Below are 26,577 nucleotides of genomic sequence, written 5' to 3'. Positions count from 1 at the left end.
TTACCGTACCAAAAACAAGAATCGGCGGCCCAAGCTCATTAACGTTTTTCTATAGAAATATATTAATCACATTTCGCCCCGCCCTCTAGCGGCTAAACACCAAATAATTTCTGCTACACCATTCCACAGTAAAGAAAAAAGAAAAAAATGATAATTAATTTTATGCTCTGTGGCATTTTTCGGGGCGGACGCGTTTTTGTTGATTTTTTTAAACTTTTTAAGTCAAGTGAAGCTAGCAAAGGATTTGATATATTAGGCCGTTTATTAATGTTTGGTTTTATAAAATTTTGTTTGAGCATCTTCATTTTGCCATTTGTCTTTTCGAGAATTCGAGGATTTGTAAAAAAGCCTTCATCCGTCAACGTACTATAATAATAAGTTAAACGTTATTGTTATTGTGGCGTTTGACTTGGCTGTTTGATTTCGTAGCATAATCCATCTTTCCAAACTTTTAAAAGACTTTAAAGTCATGCTTATGAAACGCATAGAAAATCAGTACTTCATCGCTACGATAGTTCAAGTTGCACTATAGCTGTAATTACAGGTGTATAGTTTCCGAAGATAATTTTTAAAGAAACATGATTTGTAACGCGACAAAATAAACAAATTTAAATAAGAAATGTCCCACAACAAACATTGTAAGCGATCACGAACAGAAATCAGTAACGTAATAAGTAATGTAAGCGGCGCAGGCGGCTTCGGTGAGATCACTCAGTTGACCAATGGGGAGTACGCACGCAAATGTCACAGCGCGCACGTGTGATGTGGCAGGGTATAGAGTAGATAATACATCCTTCATTGTTTTATCAGCGTGTTTAGAACATAGTGAATTCTCCAGATACATTTAATAAATTAGTATTTATAATAAAATGCCACAATCGGGTTTGAGACGTCAGCTGGCACCGATTCCCAGTGACCCTTATCTGGTCAGTGTCAGTTTTGTTATTCGTCTTTTAGGTAATAGTCGCTAGCCCAAGACATTCATTCTCTATGTTGTCTATATGTATGTCGTAATCAGTTATAAGTTAATTAGATGATACGAAGGCATTATGCCCAGCTATTAAATGTTTGTGCTAATATCGTCACAAATACCTGTGTATTTTTTATATTATATAAAAAAAACCTGAGGTGAATTCGACTAATTAGTACATTTTTAATTGATTTCAAGTGCAATTTCGATACCTACGAAATAAAGATATTTGACTAGATTTGAACACCATTAAAATGTGGTATTTACGTATAAGTATTATAAACACAGGGACAGTGTAATAACAAGACTGGGTACTTGAGATTTTATGTCTTATGGGCGGTAACGTATTTGCAAATTAAGGAGATCTATCGAGTTTATTTCGCGATTGTTACACATGGAAATGAAACTATTTTTCACTACTTTAACTGACTTCAAAAAAAGGAGGAGGTTCTCAATTCGATAGTATGTTTTTTTTGTGTACATGTTACGCGATAACTCCGGATTTAGATGATAATTTTTTGTTGTGATTTTCAGTAGTTGATACCATTTAAATTTGAAGAAAATATTCCACCTCTGACTAAGGGATAGTAACTGATTTCGGTAAAAATTGGCAAATAGACGTAATTCCACGAACTTTTGAGGTCGGTTTTTTTAGTACTATGTACTGAGATTCTTCGGATTTTACTCTTCGTATTTTTGGTTTTATTTTCACCAAGAAACCAACGTTTCGGGCACTTTACAGGTACCATCAGTCACGACTGACTGATTCCTTTCGTGATTTACATCTGAAAAAATAGTTCCATTTCCTAAGGAGCATAGTTTACACATTTTTTATCGGATTAGTTCGTGCATTATTTTAATTTTTATACTGAACGAACACAAACGCAAGCCTTATTGTAATCTGCCTACACACATCTGTCCCTATTAACTAACAGCTCAAATAAAGTTTACTACAACATAGTCTTATCAGATCCTATAAATGAACGAGAACCATCAAAATACCAAAACGGGGTATTGCGTGCTCTATACGAATTAACACTGGCGTAGTTTCCCTTCGGACAATTGTACTAATTAATAGATGTTTTGTAGAGGGATGTTTCCAAGTTCCACCCTTATTTCGGGAGCATCGATAATGTTTATTTGAAGCAATTTTTATATAGATCGGTGGTATAAAAAAATTATATTGGTTCTAGTCCGAGTGTTTTATGTGTGAAAAAATTAATGAATGAATAATATTCTTTATTGAACATAAAATTACAGTTAAAATACGAAACGGTAACTTAAGTACATCAAGTACATATATAACCAGAAATAGAGATAAATAAGAGTCATCCATCCCTAGCAACTCATCAGGCCAATGGGCCTTATATCACTTAAATATCAACTCTCGTTTGCGTAGAATAGAAATCACAAATTACAAAACTGAAATAGTACAGCGCCAACAACTGCCCTGTGTGTACGTCTCTGTATATTCCAAAAACATTCTGTATTTATTGTAATAAAGATAATATCTCTAACTATGCGGGGCTGTTTCATTAGGTGGTGCGGGAAAAACAGCAAAACATCTAATTACAAAACAAAACGGAATCATATCTCATCGGTAATTAAATATTAAATGTGTAATTTTGCAATTTTCGTCCAGCGGAGCGCAGCTGTCATCGTAATGATTTGGCAGAATAGTTTTCAAACAAATTAAATGACATTTCGTCTCTATTTCTGGTTATTTACTCGATGCTTAAGTATAAAGATAGTAAATTAATGTGCAACAGGCGGCTTTATTGCTATGTAGCAATTTCTTCCAGGCAACCTTAGGGTAGAAATTTGCGATGTGCAATAGGGTTGCAACCAAAGAATTTCATTTTAGGTACACTACTTATTAATTATTAATAAACTCATATGCGTAGATAGATATATACATACAAATATTATTCATACATGTATTGATTCAGCTCTGATGAAACTGATAAAGCGGACGTGTGGGCTCTTCTCACGAATCTTATCACGAAGACGGTATGGTATAGAATATAGCGACCGAGCTTTAATTCCAGAAGCCGGGAAGCAGTCTGCCAAATGCGCTAAGAACGGCTATGAAGTGCAATTCTCTGCCTACAGACTTGTGTTTCACTTGTGTGACAGAGTGAGAAGGCATTATTTGGGTGCTTGCTTCATCGTCGACTTCATTGTCACTTTCCAACAGGTGAGATGAAGGTGAAATGCGCTTTAAAAAAAAACTAAAACTACATATCGTTTTAATACACTTGAATACCTACTACATTTGAATAATACTACATTTGAATACCTCGCATGTGATTCCTATGTCATTTTTCAGGAGGAAAAGATAAAAATGTGGTGTACAATGTAGTACGCAATAATGTTTGTAGTTAGCATTTTATTAGTTAAATTATACTTTTCAGATACTATACTACTTTAATAATACATTAGAGCAAGAAGTTTATAAGTACTCCTTTTTAGCAGTCAAAATCAAATATGTGAAAACGGGTAATGAGGTTTTCACTTTAAGACGACGATATAGAGTAACTACGAACTTTGAGAATGATAATAAGTCTATGAGATTTGAGAACTTATTTATGAGACCAATATCTGTCATTAACCTCCTAAGACCCAGCAAGCTACAAGGGGTTAAACGCTAAATGCCCTATGTGGAATAAAATGTAGTAAAAATAACTACCAGCTTCAGGCTCAAGGGCAAAAGTTCGAATACGATATTTTCGTTTACGTGGCCATAGGAATAATATTCTTTGGATCAGAACAGCGACATTTATTATGTATATTTATCAAAATAGTACACTGGGCCGTAGGAGGCTAAAATAATAGTTAGTTCATGTATAGTCGCACTGCTGGGCACTGATCTCCTCTCACAATGGGAGGGCTTGGATTATAATTTTCACCCACTACATCACACCACTACAGGGATTTGGAACTTCACACACATCATTATATCATCACCATATATCATTAAATTGCTTTGCAGATGTGTGCAGATTTCCTCACAATGTTTTCCTTCACCGAGAAGCTCACAGTAAATTAATTAAAACAGTTAAATAATTAACACCTTCGATACGGTGAAGTTTTTTTGCTGATGCTAAGCGACACGCCTGTCCATAACAGTTGCAGTGCAGCTCAAAGGGCACTGCTATTGCGCCCGTCACCTTCAGACATAAGTTAACAAGTCCCATGTGCCTGTAATTTCACCAGCACCCTTCAAAACCTAGAACGCAGTAATGCTAACAAACCAACGTTTCGGGGCGTTTATAGGTCCCATGGTCATGGTTGACTGATATTACAGGATTTGTCAAGTAAAAAGGAGACACTTTTTTTTACCTATACTAATATCTAGAATACGAAAACAATTTCAAAGACACTGCTAGAGTTTTTTTTTACAATACTAAGTGACTGGACGAACAAGTTGTGAGCTTAGTGGCAAACGACACAGCAGTCCATAACAGTTGCAGCGCCACTTAGAGCTTTAAAACGCATCTGATGTTCACTGCCACTGCGCCTGTCACCCAAGTCCCATGTCCCCTTAATTTCACCAGCATCCTTATACCCTTCAAAACCGGAACGCAGTAATGCTGACATTACTGCTTGTCGGCAGAAATAGGTAAGGTGGCATTACTTGCCTGGACGAACTCTTCCACAAGGGGCTCCACTGCTACCAAAAGCTCGTACATATTACTTGTTTCATAATGTCTGTTTAACACTAAGAAAGAAAGAAGTACACAGACTATACAATAGATACGTATATACATGTATACATACATCGAAAAAAGTGATGTATAATATAATAAGGTAGCAAAGTCGTTGGATCCGAAGCGGCATCCAATCAATCAGTATTGGTCACAGCCATCGCCGGCCGGGACGTGCTGATATTCGCCTCGGCTGGTATGTTGCTCTACTTCATTTATTATAATAATATTTTTATATAATACTATTATAAACTAGTAATCATTTTAGCAGTAGAGCTCTTTGTGAAACAGTTCGTCCAGGGAAGTGCTACCACCAAAATTATTTGTGCTGCCAACCAGTAATGTAAGCATTATTGCGTTTCGGTTTTGAAGGGTATAAGGATGCTGGTGAAATTAAGGGGACATGGGACTTGGGTGACAGGCGCAGTGGCAGTGAACGTCAGATATGGCTTAAAGCTCCGAGTGGCACTGCAACTGTTATGGACTGCTGTGCCGTTTACCACTAAGCCCACGACTTGTTCGCCCAGTCACTTGATATTATATTAAAAAAAAACTCTAGCAGTGTCTTTGAAATTGTTTTCGTATTCTCGATACTAGTATAGTTACAAAAAAGTTTCTCCTTTTTACCTACTTGTCAAATCCTGTAATATCACTCAACCATGACTATGGGACCTGCAAACGGCCCAAAACGTTGGTTTGTTTGAAAAAAACAAATATATGCGATCTGGAAAAATTGCTTCATTTCCTGTGTGTAACAATCGCTAAAACCTAATAACTCGATAAATTCTGTAATACTATGTAATATTTTACATGTTTATTCTAAATATTATTCAACATCACGTAAGTACTAAGGCACTTGTGTTATGGAAATCGGAAACTACTACGGTACTACAAAAACCCAAACCCGAGTGTATAGAAAAGTTAGTTATTCTACACTGATCCGGGCGGGGGTCGAAACCGGGATTTCAGAGATGGCGACACCATGAAAACCAGTATGCAAGCCACTCGACCACAAAGATCATTAAAATGTGGGCTTACTATAGGCAAGAAGAGCATATTTCACTATCATAGTATCGATTTTCGAAGCAGGTTGTTAGCGCATTCTACGTTTCTAATTTTGCTGTATATTATCACTTGTATTTTTATGCTTCAATATATATTTACAGTGCACTAGCCATAAACAATATCCATCATACATCTCTAGCTACTCACCTACAGAAGTGATCTGGTAATGATACTCATTTTTCATAAGGAAACCGTAATGTCTTTGTAAGTGAATTTTTCGATCCATAAGATGGATGAGTCGGGTAGTAATTTGTTCTAGCGTTCGTTAGAAGATAGATTAGCCTACACTACTGCGCGAAAGCAGAAAAAATTGGTAGCATATGAATATTCTTAGGGTTATTAATTTCGTTGATTACACAGTAAGCAAAACGAATCTGAAATATGTGACGATGTAAATAGAAACTTACGGAGTAGTGGCTGTGTGCTTGAGTGTTGGATTTTTAAATGGAGCAAGTTAGATACGTTGATCATTACGACTAGTATTTTACAGAGTAAGAACATAAAGTTTATTTAATTCTTTGCGGTATATTTTAGGGTATATATTAACTCAGTAAGGAAATTCAGAAAAGATTCTGCAGGTGTTTAAGATACGTATCATTTGCGGTGGGTCTCAAATGGATTCGTGTAAGCCATTTTTCAACAAGCGCAAAATCCTACCTTTAGGCTGCCTTTCCCCCAGAGATGTGCGAGGTAGCGAGGATGTGTAGCGGTGCTGTGGAACGGTGTGATGTTTTCCACCAAAGTTGTGCGAGGTAGCTAGGCGGTGAGAGGATGTACAGCGGTGCGGTGCAAGGATGAGTTACGGACTCTTTTTAGCTATGGGGCTGGGCGAGGTCATACTTTCCTTCATACCTTTTTCCCTTCCTTTCATACCACATTCATCTCCCACATCCCTCGCACACATCTCTCGCTACTTTGTATGTACAAATACTTAGCACCGCTAACCTTTTTCCACCGGAGCCGCGCTAAGCGAGGCTAGGGAAATAAAGTAATCCTGTTGGTGGATTTCTTCCTCGCACACCACCTCGCTACGTCGCACATCTCTGGTGGAAATGCAGCTTTACCCTGCGTGTATATTACGGAGGCTGCTGCATTTGTCCGGAAATATCCAACACATTTTGAAATCGCAAACAGAACAAACCAAAGAAATCAAAGATATGGGCGCAGAATGATTCACTTTGGCAATCACACGTTAACATTTTACCACAAAAGATATACGACAGCATTCCAAATGAATTTAAAAAATTCAAGGACGTAAAAACACGTTAGCAACGACTAAAAAGTCGTTGAAAAACTAAATACAAAGACACGACAACAAGCACATAGAAAAATTCGTGAGGTCCGCTGGTTCGTTCCGTGGCTTAGTTGGTATAGCGTCCGGCACAGTAAGCTAGAAGACGTCGGTTCAAACCGGCCGGATCGAAGGAATTTTTTCTGAGTGGTCGACCTTTGTATTAATAATTATAACAAACTAGTGGAGAAAATTCACAAAAAATAATTGAATTTCAATACAATAAAAATTTAAAATCAAGTACGTAAAATTAAAAAATGCTCTAATTAAATGGTCATAACCTTTTAGTAGACAATGAGTTGAAATATACAGGTAAGGTACAATAAACTAGAAATTAAAACAATGATTAAATTAAATGAATAAAATTGGGACCCCGCGGCAAGATGCCCAAGATGTAATTTAATTTTAATCTCTGACATTTAAATAATATTGTACACCTTAACTGGTAGACTATAGAGCACAAACCAATGTAATATTTGAAGTCCTTATATAATTAAGCAATAAATGTATTCTTATTCTTAACACTTGAGCTATAACACTCAGCGTTATTTGTTAAACATAACGAAACAGCATTTTGCCTCGTACACATTATGTTAAAAAGTCGTATTATTCGTCTTTTATAATTACTATTTATAGGTTCAAAAATTTCCAATTTTCCCCAAAAATTTCCATTAACAATCACCAATATCGCGTACGGGGCTGGCAAACAAGGGTGCCAATTACAATCATCTAATTCGAGCGTGCGAACCGCCGCGTGCGCGCGTCGTGACACGATTCCAATTTACCTTTATGGTTGGGGTGGTTGGGCCCGTTTGTTTTGCTCGCAGATCTGGCTAAGTCAGCAAAGTTACTGCTGTGCGAGGTTTGTAACTTAAATTCTTGTAAAACTTACTTAAGTTAAATATCGAAATTTGTAATAAGAAAGACACAATTCTGTCATGGGAGCAGAATATATGTTAATGCAGGTTTTATTGCGCTAATTTAAAAGAAATTGTACATTATAAATAACAAATATAAATAAATAAATAATAAATATTAGACAACATCACACACGTTGCTCGGGGGTCTACCATAACCTTTCAAAAACAATCTTATTTCAATGTAAACTTATAGTAAGCTTATTATAAATATTACACACATTCGTACCATGACAATCCTATCAACCAAATAATGTATTATTGCTAAAGTGATTGAAAGAACGAATGATTTCCCAATATAGAAATAATGCTATTTGAACTGTATACAGTTCAAATAGAGAGATGGCATTATAATGCCATCTCTTTTTGACGTTGCGAATCGTCCTATCGTAGTATAATGTTAAAGTACTTAATATTATTTACATTCAGAGAATTTTAACTGCCAAAAAAAGAAATGTATATAATAATGAAATCTATGAAAATTACGTTGTTTTCAATTATTTTTTCGCATTTTCATGGAAAAAATAAATAAAACAAGCTGAGTTTTGATTGTCACGTTGTGAATTCGGAATTACAGTCTAGTGTCAACTGTTAGTGTCACCAAGGCGCATATAGATGTCGCTGTCATTATTTTACGAAATAAACATCGAGTATTTTTATCTAAGGAGAAATTGTTTCCTATATACAATCAGGAGCGCCTCAAGCTTGACACTGTGTACTTTGGACCGTTCTTATCGTAAGCGGCATATAGTTGGATTTAAGTCAAGCTTGACGTGCTCTTGACCCTGTACTATTAAATAAAAAAATAAACAAAATATTGAAGATATAAATAAATAAGTTCAACATAAATTTTAATCATTACAAATCAATATTTAGACTATAAGTTCGAAAATAATATTGTGTCCACTGCATCCGTGTAACTATTTTAAGATTGCTAAATTTGAGAGAGAATACAGAAAAGTAAGTTTTCTACATTGACTCGACCCGGGGATCGAACCCGGGACCTCTGAGATGGCGTCATTTTGAAAACCGGTGTGCAAGCCACTCGACCACGGATGTCGTCAAAAAACTGTAGTTTCTTTTAATATTCAGTTTTACCGTTTTGAACTATTTTACATATTTAATTAGTTTTAATTTTGGTAAGTTTGCTTGAATCGCACGGCACGAAATTAATAACAAGCCAGGTCATGTAGCGTAACTGATGACGTAAAATGTTTACGTAACCTTTTCATTTAACTTTAGTAAGCTTGCCACATAAGATTTTATTAGTACGTAAAAATGAAACCATAGTATTTCGCAGGCGAAATACTATAGTAATGTCCAAAATGTCTTTTGTGTACAAATGTTTGTCATTTCATATCATCCAAACTATCCAAACTAATTTTATAAATGCGAAAGTAACTCTGTCTATATAATGTTTTCACAACTAAACCGTTCAGCCAAATTTGATAAATTGTGGTGTAGAGATTTGACCTAGAAGAAGGATATAGGCTACTTTTTGGTACAAATATAAATTTTATAGGGGCTGAAACAAGGGATGGAAGTTTCTATGGAGGACCAACCATTTCTCAAGTAGTACAATACTCTTCTCGAAGTACTTATTCCATGCAGACGAAGTCAGCACATAGTAACATTAAAATATAATTTAACTTACACGTATTTTTCGCCTATTATAAAATACCTTTCAGAAAAAAAATATTGAAAATGAACAAAATATACTGAAAACAATGTGACAAGTGTAGAATAACGTTTCAGAATTACTATTTTCTTTTTCCGTAGATGTTTTAATCCCGGTTGATTTGTAAGCTAGGTATATTTTCTACCATACGTATGTGTATTATATAATATTTTGTGTAAGAGATTATGTATGAATAATTCAGATCGTAAGAATATATTTATAGGTAAATATTTTCTTTTGATTGAATATCATAATGTTTTTACTGCCATAATTATATTCATCTATTTTTTTATGAAAATAACTCCACTAGTTTGTTACTATTATTGATACAAAGATCGAACAGACTCAAAGAAAAAATCCTTCTTATTTTTTATTATTAGATACTTGCTTTTTATAGAAAGATACTTAGTTTTTATTATGAAAATAAAGAATGTACTTAGTGAAGTGACACTGACAGAGTTTATGTTGGAGTATGTAACAACCTTAAAATCTTCTCTGTACCATATAATCACTGCTACGTAGAGGTCCCAGGTTCGATTCCCGGGTCGGGATAAATATTTGCATGGCCTACATTTATTTCTCTCGTGAGTTTGGGTGTAATTTGTGGTTGTCTATGTGTATTTCCATAGCACTCGCGACACTGGATTTCCCTAGTGCGGGGTCATGTTGACTATGTGCGTTATTGTATAATACAATAATTTAGTTTTTTTAGTTTAAAACTCTTTTCTAAATTTTTACTTATTTAACCATTTCCTAAATTAAAATTCTTTCCTTAAGCAATATTAAAAACTAAAAATATAGATATGTAATAAGCACATAGAAAAATTTGTAAGGTCTGCTGGTTCATTCCGTAGCTTAGTTGGGAGTAGCCAGGGTATAGTGAAAGCGCTGGTTCGAGTCGTAATAAAATCAATCTTTGGCTTAAAACGCTATCCAGGAAAGGCGGTTATTATAAAGAAGTTCTATATCATTTGTAAAATGTTACCAATTCACGTCTATCAATTCAGTTTCCCTGCCTTTTGACAACTTTTGGCAGTTGTAAAATGTCAAAGCTCTTTAGCCGTAAGAAATAACATTTTATTCAATTTGTACCAGGATTGCTAACATTAAAGTTTTTTTTTTTCAAAAATGCCACCTTAAAGACATGACGATTTTCTGCAAAAAATGACGGAAAGTTAAACTATTGAAAAAAATTACAATCTAAGATTTAGCCTTTCCCGAAGGCCGATAAATTTTACTACTACTAATTTTAAATTTCCTCATTTTGTCATGATATTCTGGAAGACCGCTCCCTACTATGCATTTTCCCTGAGTTATTAATTTTGTCGATAATTTCGATCGCCCATGAGATCGGTCAGTGTCAGAATGTGATCGTGTGAACAGCCACGTTTTGGTTCTAACAGAGGCTTGGTAATTAAGATTCGTACATAGTAATATGTACTATGCGTTGTTGTAATTAAGTTTATTCTCGATTTTTTTCATGATCAGGGTCATATGTTCTCGATCCATTTCACATCTGTATAGGTCTACATGGTACTCGAAAGCTTGAGCAGATATTACCTCTTTGGTTTATTTAATTCTATATTAAACTGACTAGTTTTTATTGTAAAATAAGTAAGAAACTCAGAGAAAGGCATTGTCCTATATGCATTACTTCGTTGAAATTTAGATAAATATGTTTTGCCTTACACGATCTCTATTTCTAAGTCATGTGCTCAGTGCATCGATTATTTTTACGGGGACTAACATGTTTATTTGCTTTTTTTGCTTACGTTGTTTTATCATAAACTCGATCTCCAGCTGACATGTCGACCGACACGTTTCAAGTATGTTATTTCAATACTAAGAATGATATTATAGAGTCATATATAGATAAAAACATTCAACGCTGGAAAGGTAAACGTCTATCGTGCAGTAGGAAAATATTATAGAAGAGTGATATAAAGTATTTTTTAAGAAAAAAATCATGACTCTTATTTTATTTCTCATAAGTAAAACCTGAAACTTTCTACTTTTTTATATAACAAATAAAATTAGAGTTATGACTTTTTTTCTTAAAAAAATTGTTTTAAATCGCACTCTTGTAATGTTTTCCAAATGCTTGATAGACGTTTTATCTGCCCAGGGCCGTATGGTTTTTATTATATTTAATGTTTTTTATTATATATAATGGTTTTTAACCATCAATGGGGGAAAGCGTTGAAAAGTTCAATCCAGATGCGCAGCGCAGTCTTTTTACGCCAGACGTCCAAGTATGGTAAATAATAATAATGTGCCAAACGACTGCACTAATGACCTGGTGTCAAATTAGAGAATTTCCTGTACTACGACTACGGCTCAATTTACATTGCCGTAGAACGATATGGAATGGAACTTATGTAATCATAGCATAATGAGCTTTCTGTCAGTTGCGTAACGTACAAACTAGATACGAGCCAAAACACAGGTCTCGCGCCTTCCGGTTCATGGTCTCCATTCGAGAACATTTCTGCCCCAACGGCCGTCAGTTCTACGAACTATGTGCCCTGCCCACTGCCACTTCAACTTGCTAATCTTTTGAGCTATGTCGGTGCCTTTTGTTCTACGGATTTCTCAATTTCTGATTCGATCACGTAAAGAAATGCCGAGTATTGCTCGCTCCATAGCTCGTTGAGAGACTTTGAGCTTTTTAGCCTCGTACTAGGGAAACTCTATATCGCTGGTGACATGGACACACACATAGACAACCATAAATCACACTTAAACTCACGAGGCAAAGAAAGGTATGTTATATAAATATTTCTCCCGGCTCGGGAATCGAACTTCTCGTTCAGCCGCGGAGGATAGACAATGTTCATTTCCTAAATTGATCTTTACGGGAAGAGACCTTAAAATGTTGTCGTCAAAATATAGCAAATCACCTTTTTCAGAAGAATCTATAGTAATTCAGTAGTGGAGTGTCGAAGGTTGACTGCGCTGGAAAGTAAAAAAACAATATTTTTCCGAATAGATTTTATTCTTACAGACAATTCCATTATACTTTTATTATGTACTAAATACAGACAGACAATAGTATGTACCGACATATTATTAACACTTACATTATAGTACATACTTCTGATGTTTTATATATGACATATCATACCATTAATCACAATTTTCATACACAATCTGGTCGTCAAATTTAGTGCAATTCTCATTTGAATGCTTTATGAAACGGTCTTCTTTTATTTATTCCATCATTTAGTTACATACATAACAATAGAACGTTATAAATGATTTAGACACCAAGTGACAAGCGACACGCCTACCCATAACAGTTGCAGTGCCACTCAGGGCTTTAATTCGTAATGATTTAAAGGACACTGCCATCGCGTCCATTAAAGCACAAAGTAACTGAAATGCAAAAAATGCATGTGCTCTACTGCTGCTATATTACCACGTGTATTTGCTTTTTAAACATATTTTCAAGCTCTTTACGGATGCTAAGTTGGAAGGAAAGAGACGACGCAATCGATCAAATTAGCCGATGGAGTGATGAGGTGACCACATTTACAGGCTTCCCTGTAGCAAAAAGCTCTGAGAGAAGCCGAAAACAGAACTACATGGAAGGAAATGGTCTACAAAGTCTAGAACACCTTTCTTAGACACGACCTTCAGCTGCGAGGAATATGACCGAAAAAATGAAGACAGTTCTTATAGTCACGGCTGTAAACCAGAAAAAAAAACCGTTCGTTTCTATAAAAAAAAACAAATATACGCAAAATTAGATCCAAAAATAATTTATAATCTGCATATAGCACTGGGTGAGGAAATTATTTCTGTTGTAATACCAGGTGGTGTAGCAAAAATGTTTGTTCCCTTTACAAAACCAATATGGCGCACCGGTTTAGTACGAGGAAAAAGTACAACTACATAACCTAGTTATAGTTTCATTTGCAATGTGTAGTTATCGCGAAAACTAATAATAATTTGTACGTAATTGTCATGTTTTAAAAATTGTGATTAAAACTACAATAATTAAATTGTGACATTGTCAAATGAATACATGTATAAGTTTCGAATAAATAAAAAATAAGATAAATTAATATTTTCACGAAAAATTAAGACATTGGTTTAAAAGACAGTGGACAAGTGCCTGATTTCAAATCACATTATATTTATATAAATTCACTTTATATAAAAATGGCCTACATAAATTTAAAAATATAATGAATTTCACATACATAATTAAGTACATAATTATATTTAAAATGCATATTTCAGTAATGTTTTGTATTATATACAAACCTATTTATTTACATAATATAATAATGTTTTGCTTCTAGTAAATCGAGAATTGTGTCTATGCGTATACTTTCTGAGGAGACCACGGTTTATTTCAATAGAGTGCGTCAATTGTAGAGTTCGTACGTGGACCTCTATTACAGTGTCAAGTTGTAATCCAGTGAACTAGTTTTACACTTACAATCTTACAATGCAAAAAAAAGGTTAGATATAATCATGAATTGACAACGGTGTCAAAATTGATAGGATCCTTTTTCAGATACATTCGAAGAAGAATTTTATATTAATTGCTTAGATTTTCGATAAAAAGAGCATCGAGTGGGTCGTAGTTTTCGCCGAGCGAATAGAATGACCGATGTGAAAATGTCTGGTTATTTAGAAGTCGAAGACGGCATCCCATGAAAATCCTCTTGAAGGAATAGACCTATGCTCGGCGGTAGGACACTGGTGATGATGGCGGTTTAAGACAATTTTGAGCTCATTCCCCGCATTTTATAAAACATAAACCTTTAAAAAATTCACCAGAAATTCGTAAACTTGTTGATTTTGTCAACTACATACCTACTATGTGGCATAGACATTATGTCTCTAAAATTGTACTTACTTACAAATAACTAAAGATAAATACACAAACTTAAAATGCGTATCTTAAAATAGGAACCAAAGATAATTATTCAATATTTTCACATAGTAACCCCGATGGAAATAAATTAACTATTTTTATTTATTTAATTACTTAATAAATTATCGATATTATATAAAATTTCATTTCTGTACACTTATTTTTATTAATATTCACAGTAATAGCATATTCACAAGAAGAAAAACTAAAAAATAAAAGCATAATGACATTTTTTTACAAGAAAGGTGGTACACAAAATCCTACCTGACATTTATATATAATATGTTGAATACAATACATACAACCAACAGCCAGAACCAAATTAAATAGAAAGAAAGTGACCGAAATTTACTTTCACGTGTATTTTACATACCAAACGATCGAAGGATAAAAAAATTAGCACACTAATTACAAGTGTCTACTTAACGGAAAAAAGTTCTAGCTTTTCGTATAAGTCGGTTGTATGTTAAAAAGACAAAACAAAAGCAAAATTAGCACCAAGATAGGCAACTAAACTTAAAAACCGGACAGTAATTAAACTACCCAAATTGAAGACTACAAACGAGTTACAGTTAGAGTTTTGACATAACTAATTCTTAGTTTAAAATAAATAAACAACCCTTAATCGTTTTGTGACATTGACATTAAAGCGATGCGTAATTTTAAAAGTATTTTGACTCTAAAAACTGTTCTATATACATAATTGAAAATGTGAGTATAAATCTTAAGGATGAGAGCAGGCGCTTAGAGAAAGAAAATTAAACGACAATTTTGTATTAACTAAAATCTTAGTCACACCAAAACTCTATTCCATAAAAAATTCACTACCACGCTAAACGAAAAATCACATATACACTGCGTCCGAACACGTCTTTCCGTTTTAAAAAATAACGTTGCCACTAATTCAACGGTAACGTAGCACTGTTAATGCGATAACGTTGAATAACGAAATAACGTTACAAGTCCACTTTATAGCCCGTTGAGCCGCATCAGTCGTGGTAGTCACGCGGCTCCGGCTTCAGCTACCAGACCAAGCCCTCAGGATGGAGGGGAGGTGGGGCATCTCCGAAGGTGAACTCGGGCGAGGAAGGCCGGGGAAGAACGAGGTGGTCCGGGGGTGGAAATTGCTCCGGGAACTCTCCTCCAGGCAGCGACTCCATTCCTGCGAAACGACCTGCTCCCGTTATTACATGCTCCAGTGGAATATAATAGGATGAATGTATTTACCCAATCTTATTAATTTTAGTAACATATATATTATAGATTATTTATACAAATTACTTAAATATTTGCTAGCATGTTCAAATTTGTTTTGTGTAGATACAGGTCGCATTATGACAAACCTTCGTGGTTTAAAATGCGATTAGAAACATATTTGTGTATTTTGTCCTTTATGCAATAAATAAATAAAAAAAAAAATTAGGGTTGAGATATTTCAAAGATTGCGTTGTTCACAAACGTTATCATTACGTAGTAAAATATTCAAAAAAGCCTTAGTCCATCATTTACAAGATTTTATGTTCGTTATTGCTTGTGTCAATGGAGTAGGTATGTGCTAAATATTTAAGTACTTTATAGATGTTAATTCAAACAATAAGTTTACAAGCTTTTTGGAGCGGATTTCAAGCAAATATTAAAAACGTTTTCATGAATTTTAATTAGTGCTATAAAAATATATCAAAACTCCGCGTGTAAAATAATATACGTAACAACACGCCTGTTTGCCAGAAGTCGAAGAAACTAGGGATCAAACTCAACTTACTACAAAAGTAAAAGTATTCAAAAGTCTACCAACCTGGCTGATTAAAGGGCATAGCAGGGGGCGGGTGGAAAAACGGCGCATCGTGATGGAAAGGTGGCCCGTATCCAAACTCGAATTTCCCATCCGCAGTGGCGAAGTAGGGGAACCCTGGAGGTCCTTCTTCTAAACCTCCAGGGGAGAGATTCATTGGGAAGCCCCTCATCTTGCGCGAGGACCCGAAGAATGGACCACGGCCCATTGATGTGAGCTGCTTCAGACGTCTCTCTTTTGAACGCTTATTCTGGAACCACACCTGTAGGAAGAACATATTTATTGTTAAAGCTTTACTTCCATGACAGTCGATATTGGAATTAAGGATTTTAATTAATCAATTTTGCGCAACATTTTTTTTATATCTTAGTAATCTATTTGAACATCATTTAAGAGATTTGAAGAATTATGAAGTGTTGGATATCATATTTGGAGGCGGCAGATTTGATCACATAAAAAATGCTTCATTTTTTTAATATACCAACCAACTAGTTATTCTTCCGTGTTGTTATAATGTCTTCCGACATTTTGAAGAAATTTATATTAGAAAAGACGCCATTAGAGTATGAGTTAAAACAAATGAATTTAACTTATTTGCTTTAGTCGGTCGGTCTATTAACTGAATTATATTAGTTTTTTGATTCTAGATAAAGTTGTACTGGATTATAGTTTTCTATACAGTATGTTGAATTAAGTTTATATCACTGAATCATTCTGTACAATGAAATTAAATCGAGTGAAATGAAATAGTTTATTGGTAACAATATTACAAATTACAATTACATTGTTTATGTCACTCAAAATTCGTGATTACGTTGCATTATAAGGCGCAGTGTTTGTTATAAAAAAATATAATAATACATAATGTTTGTTACTACAACATTGCATGGTAGAGCTTTTGGTAGCCGCAGAGCTTGTGAAAGAGTTCGTCCAGGGAAGTATTGATACCGTATCTATTTTGGCTACCAAGCAGTAATGTGACCATTTCTGCGTTCCGGTTTTGATTTATCAATTTTATGTCTCAAGGTGACGGGTGTAATGTGGGAAGACGAAAAAATTCCATCTATTGGTCAAGAACCAAGTTTATTTACTTTAAAAAAAAGGACTTACATGAAAACATTGACGAATGTAAGCGAAACCAGAAAAGTTTGCCAGGATCGTAGAAAGTGGCGATCAGTAGTATCTAATCTACCTCAATGGGAACCCAAAGGCGTGAGTGTGTATGTATGCTTTAGACAAATTTACTATAAAGTAGGTAAGTCTTATCTCACATAATTTAAAAAGACACTGTGTATGCGACATCGAGTCTATTCACTCAACAACAGTTGTAGAAATATCGTAACTGTAAAAAAGTCATTGTAAGCAAATCTTAAGCAACGTTTCACATGAGTGGAAAACTGTTAAAGAAACATCAATTAGCGACACAGACAAATCATGCTTTAATTACGCGTAAAATGGACTGTGTGATTAACTCACACAGAGTAGTGTCGTTCCAGTAAGTTGGTTTAAAGAGGTCGATAAAATTTAAGAGAATAAATGCAAGTTCTACGTATTCATATTGTTGGCATTTGGTTAGTGGATGACCTTTTCTTTTTCTTTTTTTAAGATTCTAAGTGACAGGACGAACAAGTCATGCGCCTGGCTTGTAAGCGTCACGCCTGTCCATAACAGTTGCAGTGCCGCTTTGAGGGCACTGACACTGCGTCCGTCACCCTAAAACATAAGTTGATAAGTCTCATGTGCCTGTAATTTTACCAGCATACCATTCAAATTCGGAACGCAGTAACACTCGCATTACTGCTTGGCGGCAGAAATAGATAAGGTGGCAGTATTACCTTGGACGAACTCTTTCACAAGGCGCTCTACTGCTACGAACTTTTCATTCATCACGATTTTATAACTTGATGATGAAAACTCTAAAAGATTAATAACTCCTTTATATTTATTCTGTGGCAATACAGTAGTTACCAGTTAGTTAACAAGTTAACTAGGATTTATTAGAACTAAGTCATGACTGTCAGTTTAGTGAAGTAACTGAAAGTGAATCAATCTGTCTAATGGTACATTAATTGCCTGTCCTTGATATTGATGAGATTTTTTTGTTATTTACTCCTGTACGTTATGTGGAAGCTATACATAACCTGAAATTCGTTAGACGAAAGTAAGGTCAGAGAGGTGAGGTAGTTTTTAGCCCGAATAACCAATGTGTGCTTGTGTAAAGGAGGCTTAAGGCATGACGTCTCACGGCTAGCTACGTATTTTCGACGTCAACACACCTTTTGCGAATTCTAAGTTCTTTCTTTTTTTTTAGGCGGCAATTATACATAAATTGTTTTTTTTCTAATACCAAGTGACGGGACGAACAAGTCGTAAGTCTGGTGGTAAGCCTATCCATAACAGTTGGAGTGCTTGTGCCGATAGCAAAGATCTTAGAGGCACTGCGTCCGTCACCCTGAGACATAAGTCGACAAGTCCCATGTGGCTGTTATTTCACCAGCACCCTTACCCTTCCAAAACCCGAAACGCAGTAATGCTCACATTACTGCTTGGCGACAGAAATAGATAAGGCGGCAGTACTTCCCTGGACGAACTCTTTCACAAGGCTTTTTTATTGCTGCAGAAATTATAGGCACGTGGGATTTGTTAGCTTATGTCTCAGGGTGACGGACGCAGTGCCTCTAAGATCTTTGCTATCGGCACAGGCACTCCAATTGTTATGGATAGGCTTACCACCAGACTTACGACTTGTTCGTCCCGTCACTTGGTATTAGAAAAAAAAACAATTTATGTATAATTGCCGCCTAAAAAAAAGAAAGAACTTAGAATTCGCACTGCAAAGCCCGTAGTTGGATTTTTGAGATTCATGTAACGAAACGGGGCACCCCATGCTATCATATTCTGATGTTTAATATTACGGTGAAATGCTTTACTGTTTATGAACGGGTTCAACAAAAGGTCTTTAAGATGATTTATTTAGTAGCTTAAATTTGGATATATATTGTTCCAAAAACTTCGTAAAAATTAAATACATTTTCTATTGTCAACCAGTTTTGTTGCTAGACCCTAAACATGTAGCCTCAAACAGCTCAATTAACAAAATGCGTAACATTGGAATCTTTAGTGCCATTTCTGATGGCCTTGAAACGAGAAGGTCATAGAAACGATGCCAGTGATAATGGCCATCACACACGCGCGGTACAGTAAAGGCACTTACTGATTCGATGTGCTCGCACGGGACACTGACGCGGCTTGACGGAATAACACGCATTGGCATTTCCTTTGGTCATTGGCTATCGAATTCTTTATGGAATGTAAGATTTATGATTAATAAGGTGTATGATGCAATGATACAAGTTTAGGAGTAGTATATCGTACAAAGTAAGTGTTCATTACAGAACATAAAAGTTCTTAATAATATTTATACAGGGCGTCTCACGGCTATACCACAGCGAGGGAAAATACCTTAAATACCACAGACAGAAAATTTTACTGAAAGAAGACTTCATTTTAATTTTAAAAACAATTCCAATTGCATTCAAAGATTTTTAACTAATCGCCTGTCTGAACCGAGAATCGATCCCGCCAAATGCCAATATCATCATGCATGTATAATAGGGAAATGATATCTATTTTTTAAGTTTATACTCATTAGTAATACATTGAAATGACAATGTAAGTTGTTATAGGTGTGGCAAAGTCAGAGAAAAGGCTATTCATTTTCCTGAACAAAATTTCAAATTAAGTGTTAAATTTCATAGTCTTCCTTTTATTTAAAATGTTATGTTCTTTAGAAGTTGCAGTCGTCTTCACAAAGTCACAAGGTCATTCAAGGGGCAATGTATACGCTTCTATACTAATAAGATTCCGCATGATATTCAATATTTGGCATTTACTAGGCTTATAGTGAAACATTATACAGTTTCTGCGTACTTAAATGACTAAAATCCAGGGTAGAGACCCGTTTAGTTCTTACACGTTGTCTTGGTCTATCGTATTTGAAATAAATATTGTAAAAGATAAACGTATACAAAATATTTTTTACAAAGAGCAACCCTTCGAGTATCTTGCTTATTATTCTCAGGAGAATACGCCTTACGAATTAGTAGTAAAGTTTAATCAATATAATGATTTCAAGTGTGATTTGCTTACCTACGAAATAAGGATTATTTGAGTTTGATGGTCTGAGAAATGTTGCTATGTAGTCAACAGTGCTTCCAATAAAAATAATCAAGACGTACAAACAACAGCCTTATTGCGCCTTCCCGGCTGATAAACGACAATGGTTGTTCGACAAAGAACTTGCCGAAATTGTTCAGTAGTAGGTTGATGTAATCATAATAACATATCGTATTACAACGTACCGTATTCTATCCAGAATTTATTACATTTTCTTTATTTCTATAGCTTGTTCTCATGTCTCTACAAGGCATGGACTCTCCAAAAACTACCGCAGTAGGTGTCTAATACCATTATATAACAACCATTAATCAAAATCACCGTGTACTGTGTGAGCCACACCAGTCGGTAGTTGTTAATGTAATTCTTATTTAAATATCACAAGGACTGCTCAACTCAATTTGGTAGAGATATTTAGACGTTGTCGGAAGAACTGCGCTTGGTTTAGACGGGCAGGTGTTTACGTCTAGCTTTCTTTAGAGCAAGCGTATATGTGGTGAGACCGATGTGTCATAGATCAGTTGAATGCATAAGGTAACTTTGAAAGACATTTGCCTCTACCATGAGTTCACGGCAACAGGTGTCAAATATACAAAATGTTACTTGTTCTTATGACCGCTAAGCGCGTTTATGCACTGCGTTCGATTCATATTCGTTGCGAATCCGAGACTATACAAATCTAGAAAACTCGGACCCACTTCGCATGTTCGAGTTGTATGGAGTTCCAATCCGACAAAATACAAATAACGCTTGTACACCTAGAGATAAAACGATCCCTGTGACATTTGGAACCGTTATTTTTCGGATTCGGAACTGGGGGTCTACTCTCGATCTCCGTCTGACATCCGTCCGAAACAATTACTGTCAAATAAGCACTATTCGACAAAATTAAAAGACAAGTTCAAGTATGAAACTTCATTCGCATCACGCGTCTTTTCATTTGGTCAAGTATTGCTTATTTGGCAGTAATTGTTTTGGACGGATGTCGGACAGAGAGTTCGAGAGTAGACCCCCTGATACGAGTCGGACGTAGTGCGTAAAGGCTCTAATAAGGGTGCTGTTCAATTTTCCATATTGTCAAACATTTTCTTAAATCGCTATTGTCTCTAATCTCATGGTAGACGCACTAATGGAGAATAATTGCTGCAAGCTGTCAAATAGCAGGAAATGGTGTTTTCTTGTTTAGTTGGATTATAAGTGTCGAAATACCTATAAATCGTGTCTCTGGTAGAATAAAGTCACAATGTAGGTATATGTCAAAAGTGCTTTTATTACATGAAATTCATAAAAATACAAACACGATTTAGTTTTAAAGTTCAGGCGTGTAAAGTCCTATTTAAAGTTATTGACTAATTTCGTTCGTAGAATCTTCAAATCTCTCTCTTGAAAAGCTGTCATTTTGCAGATGTGGCTTTATAACACCAAAGTCGTGATATTGTTCAAACATAAGGTTCTTAAATGTGTAAACACATCGCAATGAGATTGTATGTTGAGATGACACTCAAACACTTTGAAAACGCGTGAATTCTGTAACTGGAATTGGAATTAGAGTGGTGGATTGTGGGCTTTAAAACTGCGATTCCACCAGAGATGTGCGAGATATCTAGGCGGCGTGCAAGGATTAAATCCACCAATAAGATCATTTTCTTAGTCTGGCTTAGCGCAGCTCTGGTGGAAGAGGGCTAGTGGAGTTAAGTATTTATACATACTAAAAAGCGAGGAATGTGTGCGAGGATGCGAGCGAGAAAAAGGAATGTGTGCGAGGTTTGCGAGTCGCCGTCGCTTCCGCTCACACCACCACACCGTACCCCACCCGCGCACAGCTGTAAAGAGTCTCCGCTATTCATCCTCGCACCGCTCAGCTACCTCGCACAGCTTTAGTGGAAACCATCACACCTTCCCACCGCCTAGCTGCCTCGCACAGCTTTGATGAAAACCGTCACTCCGTTTCACCGCGCCGCTACACATCCTCGCACCGCCTTGCTACCTTACACATGGAATCGCAGCCTAAGCCCTCGCCTTGAAGAAGGGCCGTGCCATTCGTGAGACGTTATTACGTTATACGTATTTATAAGGATTATTTCAATCGCATATTGGTTTATCGTGCAGTACTTGGTCTTGGCTGATTTTTTTAATCGAGATAGATACATAGCTGTAGTAATTAGGACGTGTTACTGAAAGTAACCGGCACCTTTAGTGGTATTTATGTCACTAAACGAAAAACGAAATAATTTGTTTTACAACCAGTTGTTATTGAAAACTTCACAGAACAAAAATTGTTAATGAAACTATTTTTCTGTATTTAAATCGCGTATTCAAACAAATCAGCGTTTCGCACCCTTTACATTTAAATCCGGAAAAATAGTTTCATTTCCTATGTGTAACAACCGCGAAAACTAAATATTTCCTATTAACTATGTCTCGATACCTGGAGGTATAAACACTACACCAACTTAATATTTGGATATGTTATGTTTTTTTTTTATTTTTTGTTTCTTTATTTTTTTTTCACAAAATCCTGTTGGCTGTTTACAAAAATAACAGAAAATGGCTAAAAAATAAAGTTGGCGTGGCCGCACGACGTATCGATCTAATAACAATGTCTAAGTGCACGTGTACAATGTAATATGTACACGTTATTTCACTTCTACTAATTTAAAAGCCAATTTACATTGGTATTCTCTAAGAGTGCTTTTTAATACTTTGCAGGCCATAACTTGATCACCGCTGTATCGCAAAAGTATGCGTGGGCGCAGGCGGCGTATCAAAGGGACACAACGCAGCGGGAGTGCCGTTTACGTGAACTGGTGTTGTTGTCCTTGTCTAAGCAGTTTAGAAAATAGTAGGAGTGCAGTGGGTCAAACCGGTTCTTTTATTTATATGAAAACACTAAAATCTATATACGGATTAAGGTATGGTTTAAATTCACATTCTTAGATTTTTAATCACAAATCAATGCAATTTAAACTTCTAGAAGTCCTGTTGTTCAGCTGCTGGTAAGGCAGAGGTTGACATTTAAGAAATAAAACTATTCTTAACCTTTTCTAAATCGCGTAGTCTATATCTAACGCTTTACGTAACGTTTCGGGATCTTTACAGATCCTATGGTTACGGCTGACGTGGGACCCGTAAAGGGCTGAAATGTTCGTTACTTTGAAAAACAAACACACGCGATTCAGAACTAAAAAAAGATTTCGTATATGTAATAATCGCGAAAACCTAAGAATTTTAGAACTACCTCCGATGCTGAATGATGGTTCAGTGCTGGTCTGCCACGCAGAAGTCCTGGGTTCGATTCCCCGGCCAGGAAAAATATTTGTATGACCTTCATTTATTTCTCGTGAGTTTACAGCTCCGCGATGCAGGGTTTCCCAGTGCGGGGCTATGCGCGTGTGTGTTATTATTTATTAGTTCATATTTTTATAACTTTACACAAAACTATAACTGGCATACAGAGACTCCAAACATCATATCAAACATATAATTTTCCATTCCGGACAATAGTTTCAGGTATTGTCATTCGATATGTAAGTTAATAGAAAAAATCAGTAAGACTGAACTTCCTAGCAAGAATAAATCTAATGAGATGGACAGCCTTTTCTCTCACAACAACTTGTCTGTTAAATACGAGCGATTATAGCTAATACCAATGTTCACTACTGCCTATATGGCTACGTTAAATGGTATCAACTCACTATAATGTAACCTAAAATCACGCAATATCTTCTTGAATAAAACAAAGAACCTAAGGACGAACGCACAGCGGTGCGCGTGCTCTGCGGGGCGCCGGGTGAACAAGCCGCGCGGTGTTAAACACCATATTTCATTGCGTACGCGCAGAACGGGGAACGACCGAACTCACACTCGGACCTTATTCTAGGTATAGAGTTAGTCACGAATATTTTGTGAACTAATCAAAGGCTACCAACATTTAAATTTAATCCAATTTTGGACATTAACTTATTAAACTGATAGTTACTATACAGATCACGTAAAAGATAGTTTTGTATTTACAACATGGACATACTATTACATCACGGATATCATAATGATAATGTTAACCATTACTCGTGCCACTGTTGGACGCGGATCTCCTCTAAAGGCAGTGTTTACATTAGCCCAATCGAAATGAAACTATTTTTTCAGTCAGTCAGTCTGATGTGACCGTGAGTTTGTTTGAAAAAACAAATATACGTAATTTAGATCGAAAAAAATTGTATATTTTTCAATGTGTAACAATCGCGACAACCTAAGAACTCGATAAGGACTTTTACACAAGTTTTACACGTAGTAAACCTTCTTCGACGTCACCATATTTTCCTTCTGTTACTGTTAGAGAGAGGTATTGCTACTAAATATTTTCAAATATAACTGAGAAATTTAAGTCTGAGGGTCGTATTCCAGAACTCTACTCAATACTCAAGTCAGGACTTGAGTATTGCAGTGAGCACTGAAAATCATACTCAAGTCCTTGCCGTTAGGGTCGTATTTCCAGTGTTTGAAATCATACTCAAGTCTGCTCAAATTCAGACTTGAGCATTGAGTAGAGTTCTAGAATACGACCCTTAGAGCGTTGCGTTGCGTCGCCCGTGAGACGGCGTCGCGGTGTACTACGTATAAACCAGAACGACATGCTAGATTGTTCGACGAAACGGCGCGCCACTGCAAGCAACTTCGAGCGATGCTATACGGGCGCTGTCGCTACCGGTGCGTTGCGTCGTCGGAACGCTATAATTTCAACGCAACGAATGCTACACGATACGTACCGCAGCACCCCTCTCCGCTTCGTCTCTTGCCCCTTGCCCGCCGTGAGACGGTTCAACGCACCATTTGGCATGTAGTTCTAATTCATATGTAGTAACGCAGCGTCACCGTTCAGGCATCGCAACGCCGACGCAACGCATCGTGTGTCATATCTTTTTGTACTTTGAAATCATAGCTTTACACAATACAACGCCTGTGTGGCATCACTCATAGGTAGATACATGCTGCATACGGATTCGAACTACCGAACTCCGATTTGAGAAAGAAACTCTTCTATTGGGCTAACACTGGTCTCAGGAAAGTTTTTGTCAGTAAACATGTTACGTTATTGGATCTATAGTTGAGTTGCAATAAGCTGTATTACGGTAACGAATTAGCACCATGATATGATTACTCTGCAATAAAAAAGTTCTAAACGCAAACTAATTAGCAAGTGATCGCTGAACTTATAACTTATTTTTTAAATGACCCATTAACTTAACGCAGCATATTAGCTAAACTATCCTAGGCTATAGGAGTTTCACACTTGCGTTTCATAAATGGTTACGTTACCTCGTATTTGAGTTAGTCGTATTCTTGAATAGTAGTGTCAAGTAACGGAAAACGAGGTATTTTACTATCTCCGGCATTTAACAGAATCATTTATAAACGATTCATTTAAAAAAATACTTGAAATACTTAATTGTACAGTCGCGTGTATGAAAAGTAGCGAAAGTAAAATAGGACTAAGAAGTCGTTAAAAAACCAAATACTTACACGACAACAAGTACTAAGAAAAATTCGTGAAGTCCGCTGGTTCGTAACGTGGCTTAGTTGGTATAGCGTCTAGCACGGTATGTTAGAAGACGTCGTTTCGAATCCGGCCGGATCGAAGGAATTTTTTCTGAGTGTTCGATCTTTGTATTAACAATTGTAAGAAACTAGTGGAGAAACTTCACAAAAATAATTGAATATCAATTCAATAAAAATTTAAAATAGGATTGTCATAAAAATTAAATCATTGCTATTATATTTATGAGTGCATGATGGAAAACGTTTTAAAGGGCAAAAGACTTTAATAATTCAACAGACATAGGGATATTGTTTATTGAATTCAAGTATAAGGTGCTGAAAATCAGTGCTGGTAACGCTTTTTGTTTTCCAGTAAATACCGAGTTAGTAACCATTTTATTGCCGCAGCTGGCAACACGCTAAGTATCTTTATAATTAGTGTCCTTGTCTATGTGAATAGTTTGTGTTTTAATTTAATTTTTTTGTTTTGTTTTGAAATTATTATTAAAAAGAGTAGCTGCAGCCCTGAAATTTTACTTTTGTGACTGACACAGTCGT

At 35.9% G+C, this 26,577-nt stretch overlaps 1 protein-coding gene across 3 annotated transcripts in view; it reads right to left on the bottom strand.

Moving 5' to 3' along the window:
- Positions 1–14,790: 14,790 nt before the first annotated feature.
- LOC113225990 (LIM/homeobox protein Lhx1) overlaps positions 14,791–26,577 on the bottom strand; it is a 114,469-nt gene continuing 102,682 nt past the window's right edge. The window contains exons 6-7 of one of the 3 annotated variants that reach the window (XM_026458486.1): positions 16,312–16,570; positions 14,791–15,678 (exon numbers count right to left, since the gene is read on the bottom strand). In XM_026458486.1, the coding sequence (XP_026314271.1) occupies positions 15,539–15,678; positions 16,312–16,570 (399 nt within the window). In that variant the 3' untranslated portion in view covers positions 14,791–15,538. Of the gene's footprint in view, positions 15,691–16,311; positions 16,571–26,577 lie in introns of all 3 variants that reach the window. The other 2 variants (XM_026458485.1, XM_026458487.1) reach the window with 2 other exon arrangements.

This window comes from Hyposmocoma kahamanoa, unplaced genomic scaffold (assembly GCF_003589595.1).
Source record: "Hyposmocoma kahamanoa isolate Upper Pololo Valley unplaced genomic scaffold, ASM358959v1 180, whole genome shotgun sequence".
Classification (NCBI taxonomy): Eukaryota; Metazoa; Arthropoda; class Insecta; order Lepidoptera; family Cosmopterigidae; genus Hyposmocoma; species Hyposmocoma kahamanoa.
The sequence above is the reverse complement of the archived record's forward strand: the minus strand, read 5'-3'. Positions and strand labels throughout refer to the sequence as shown.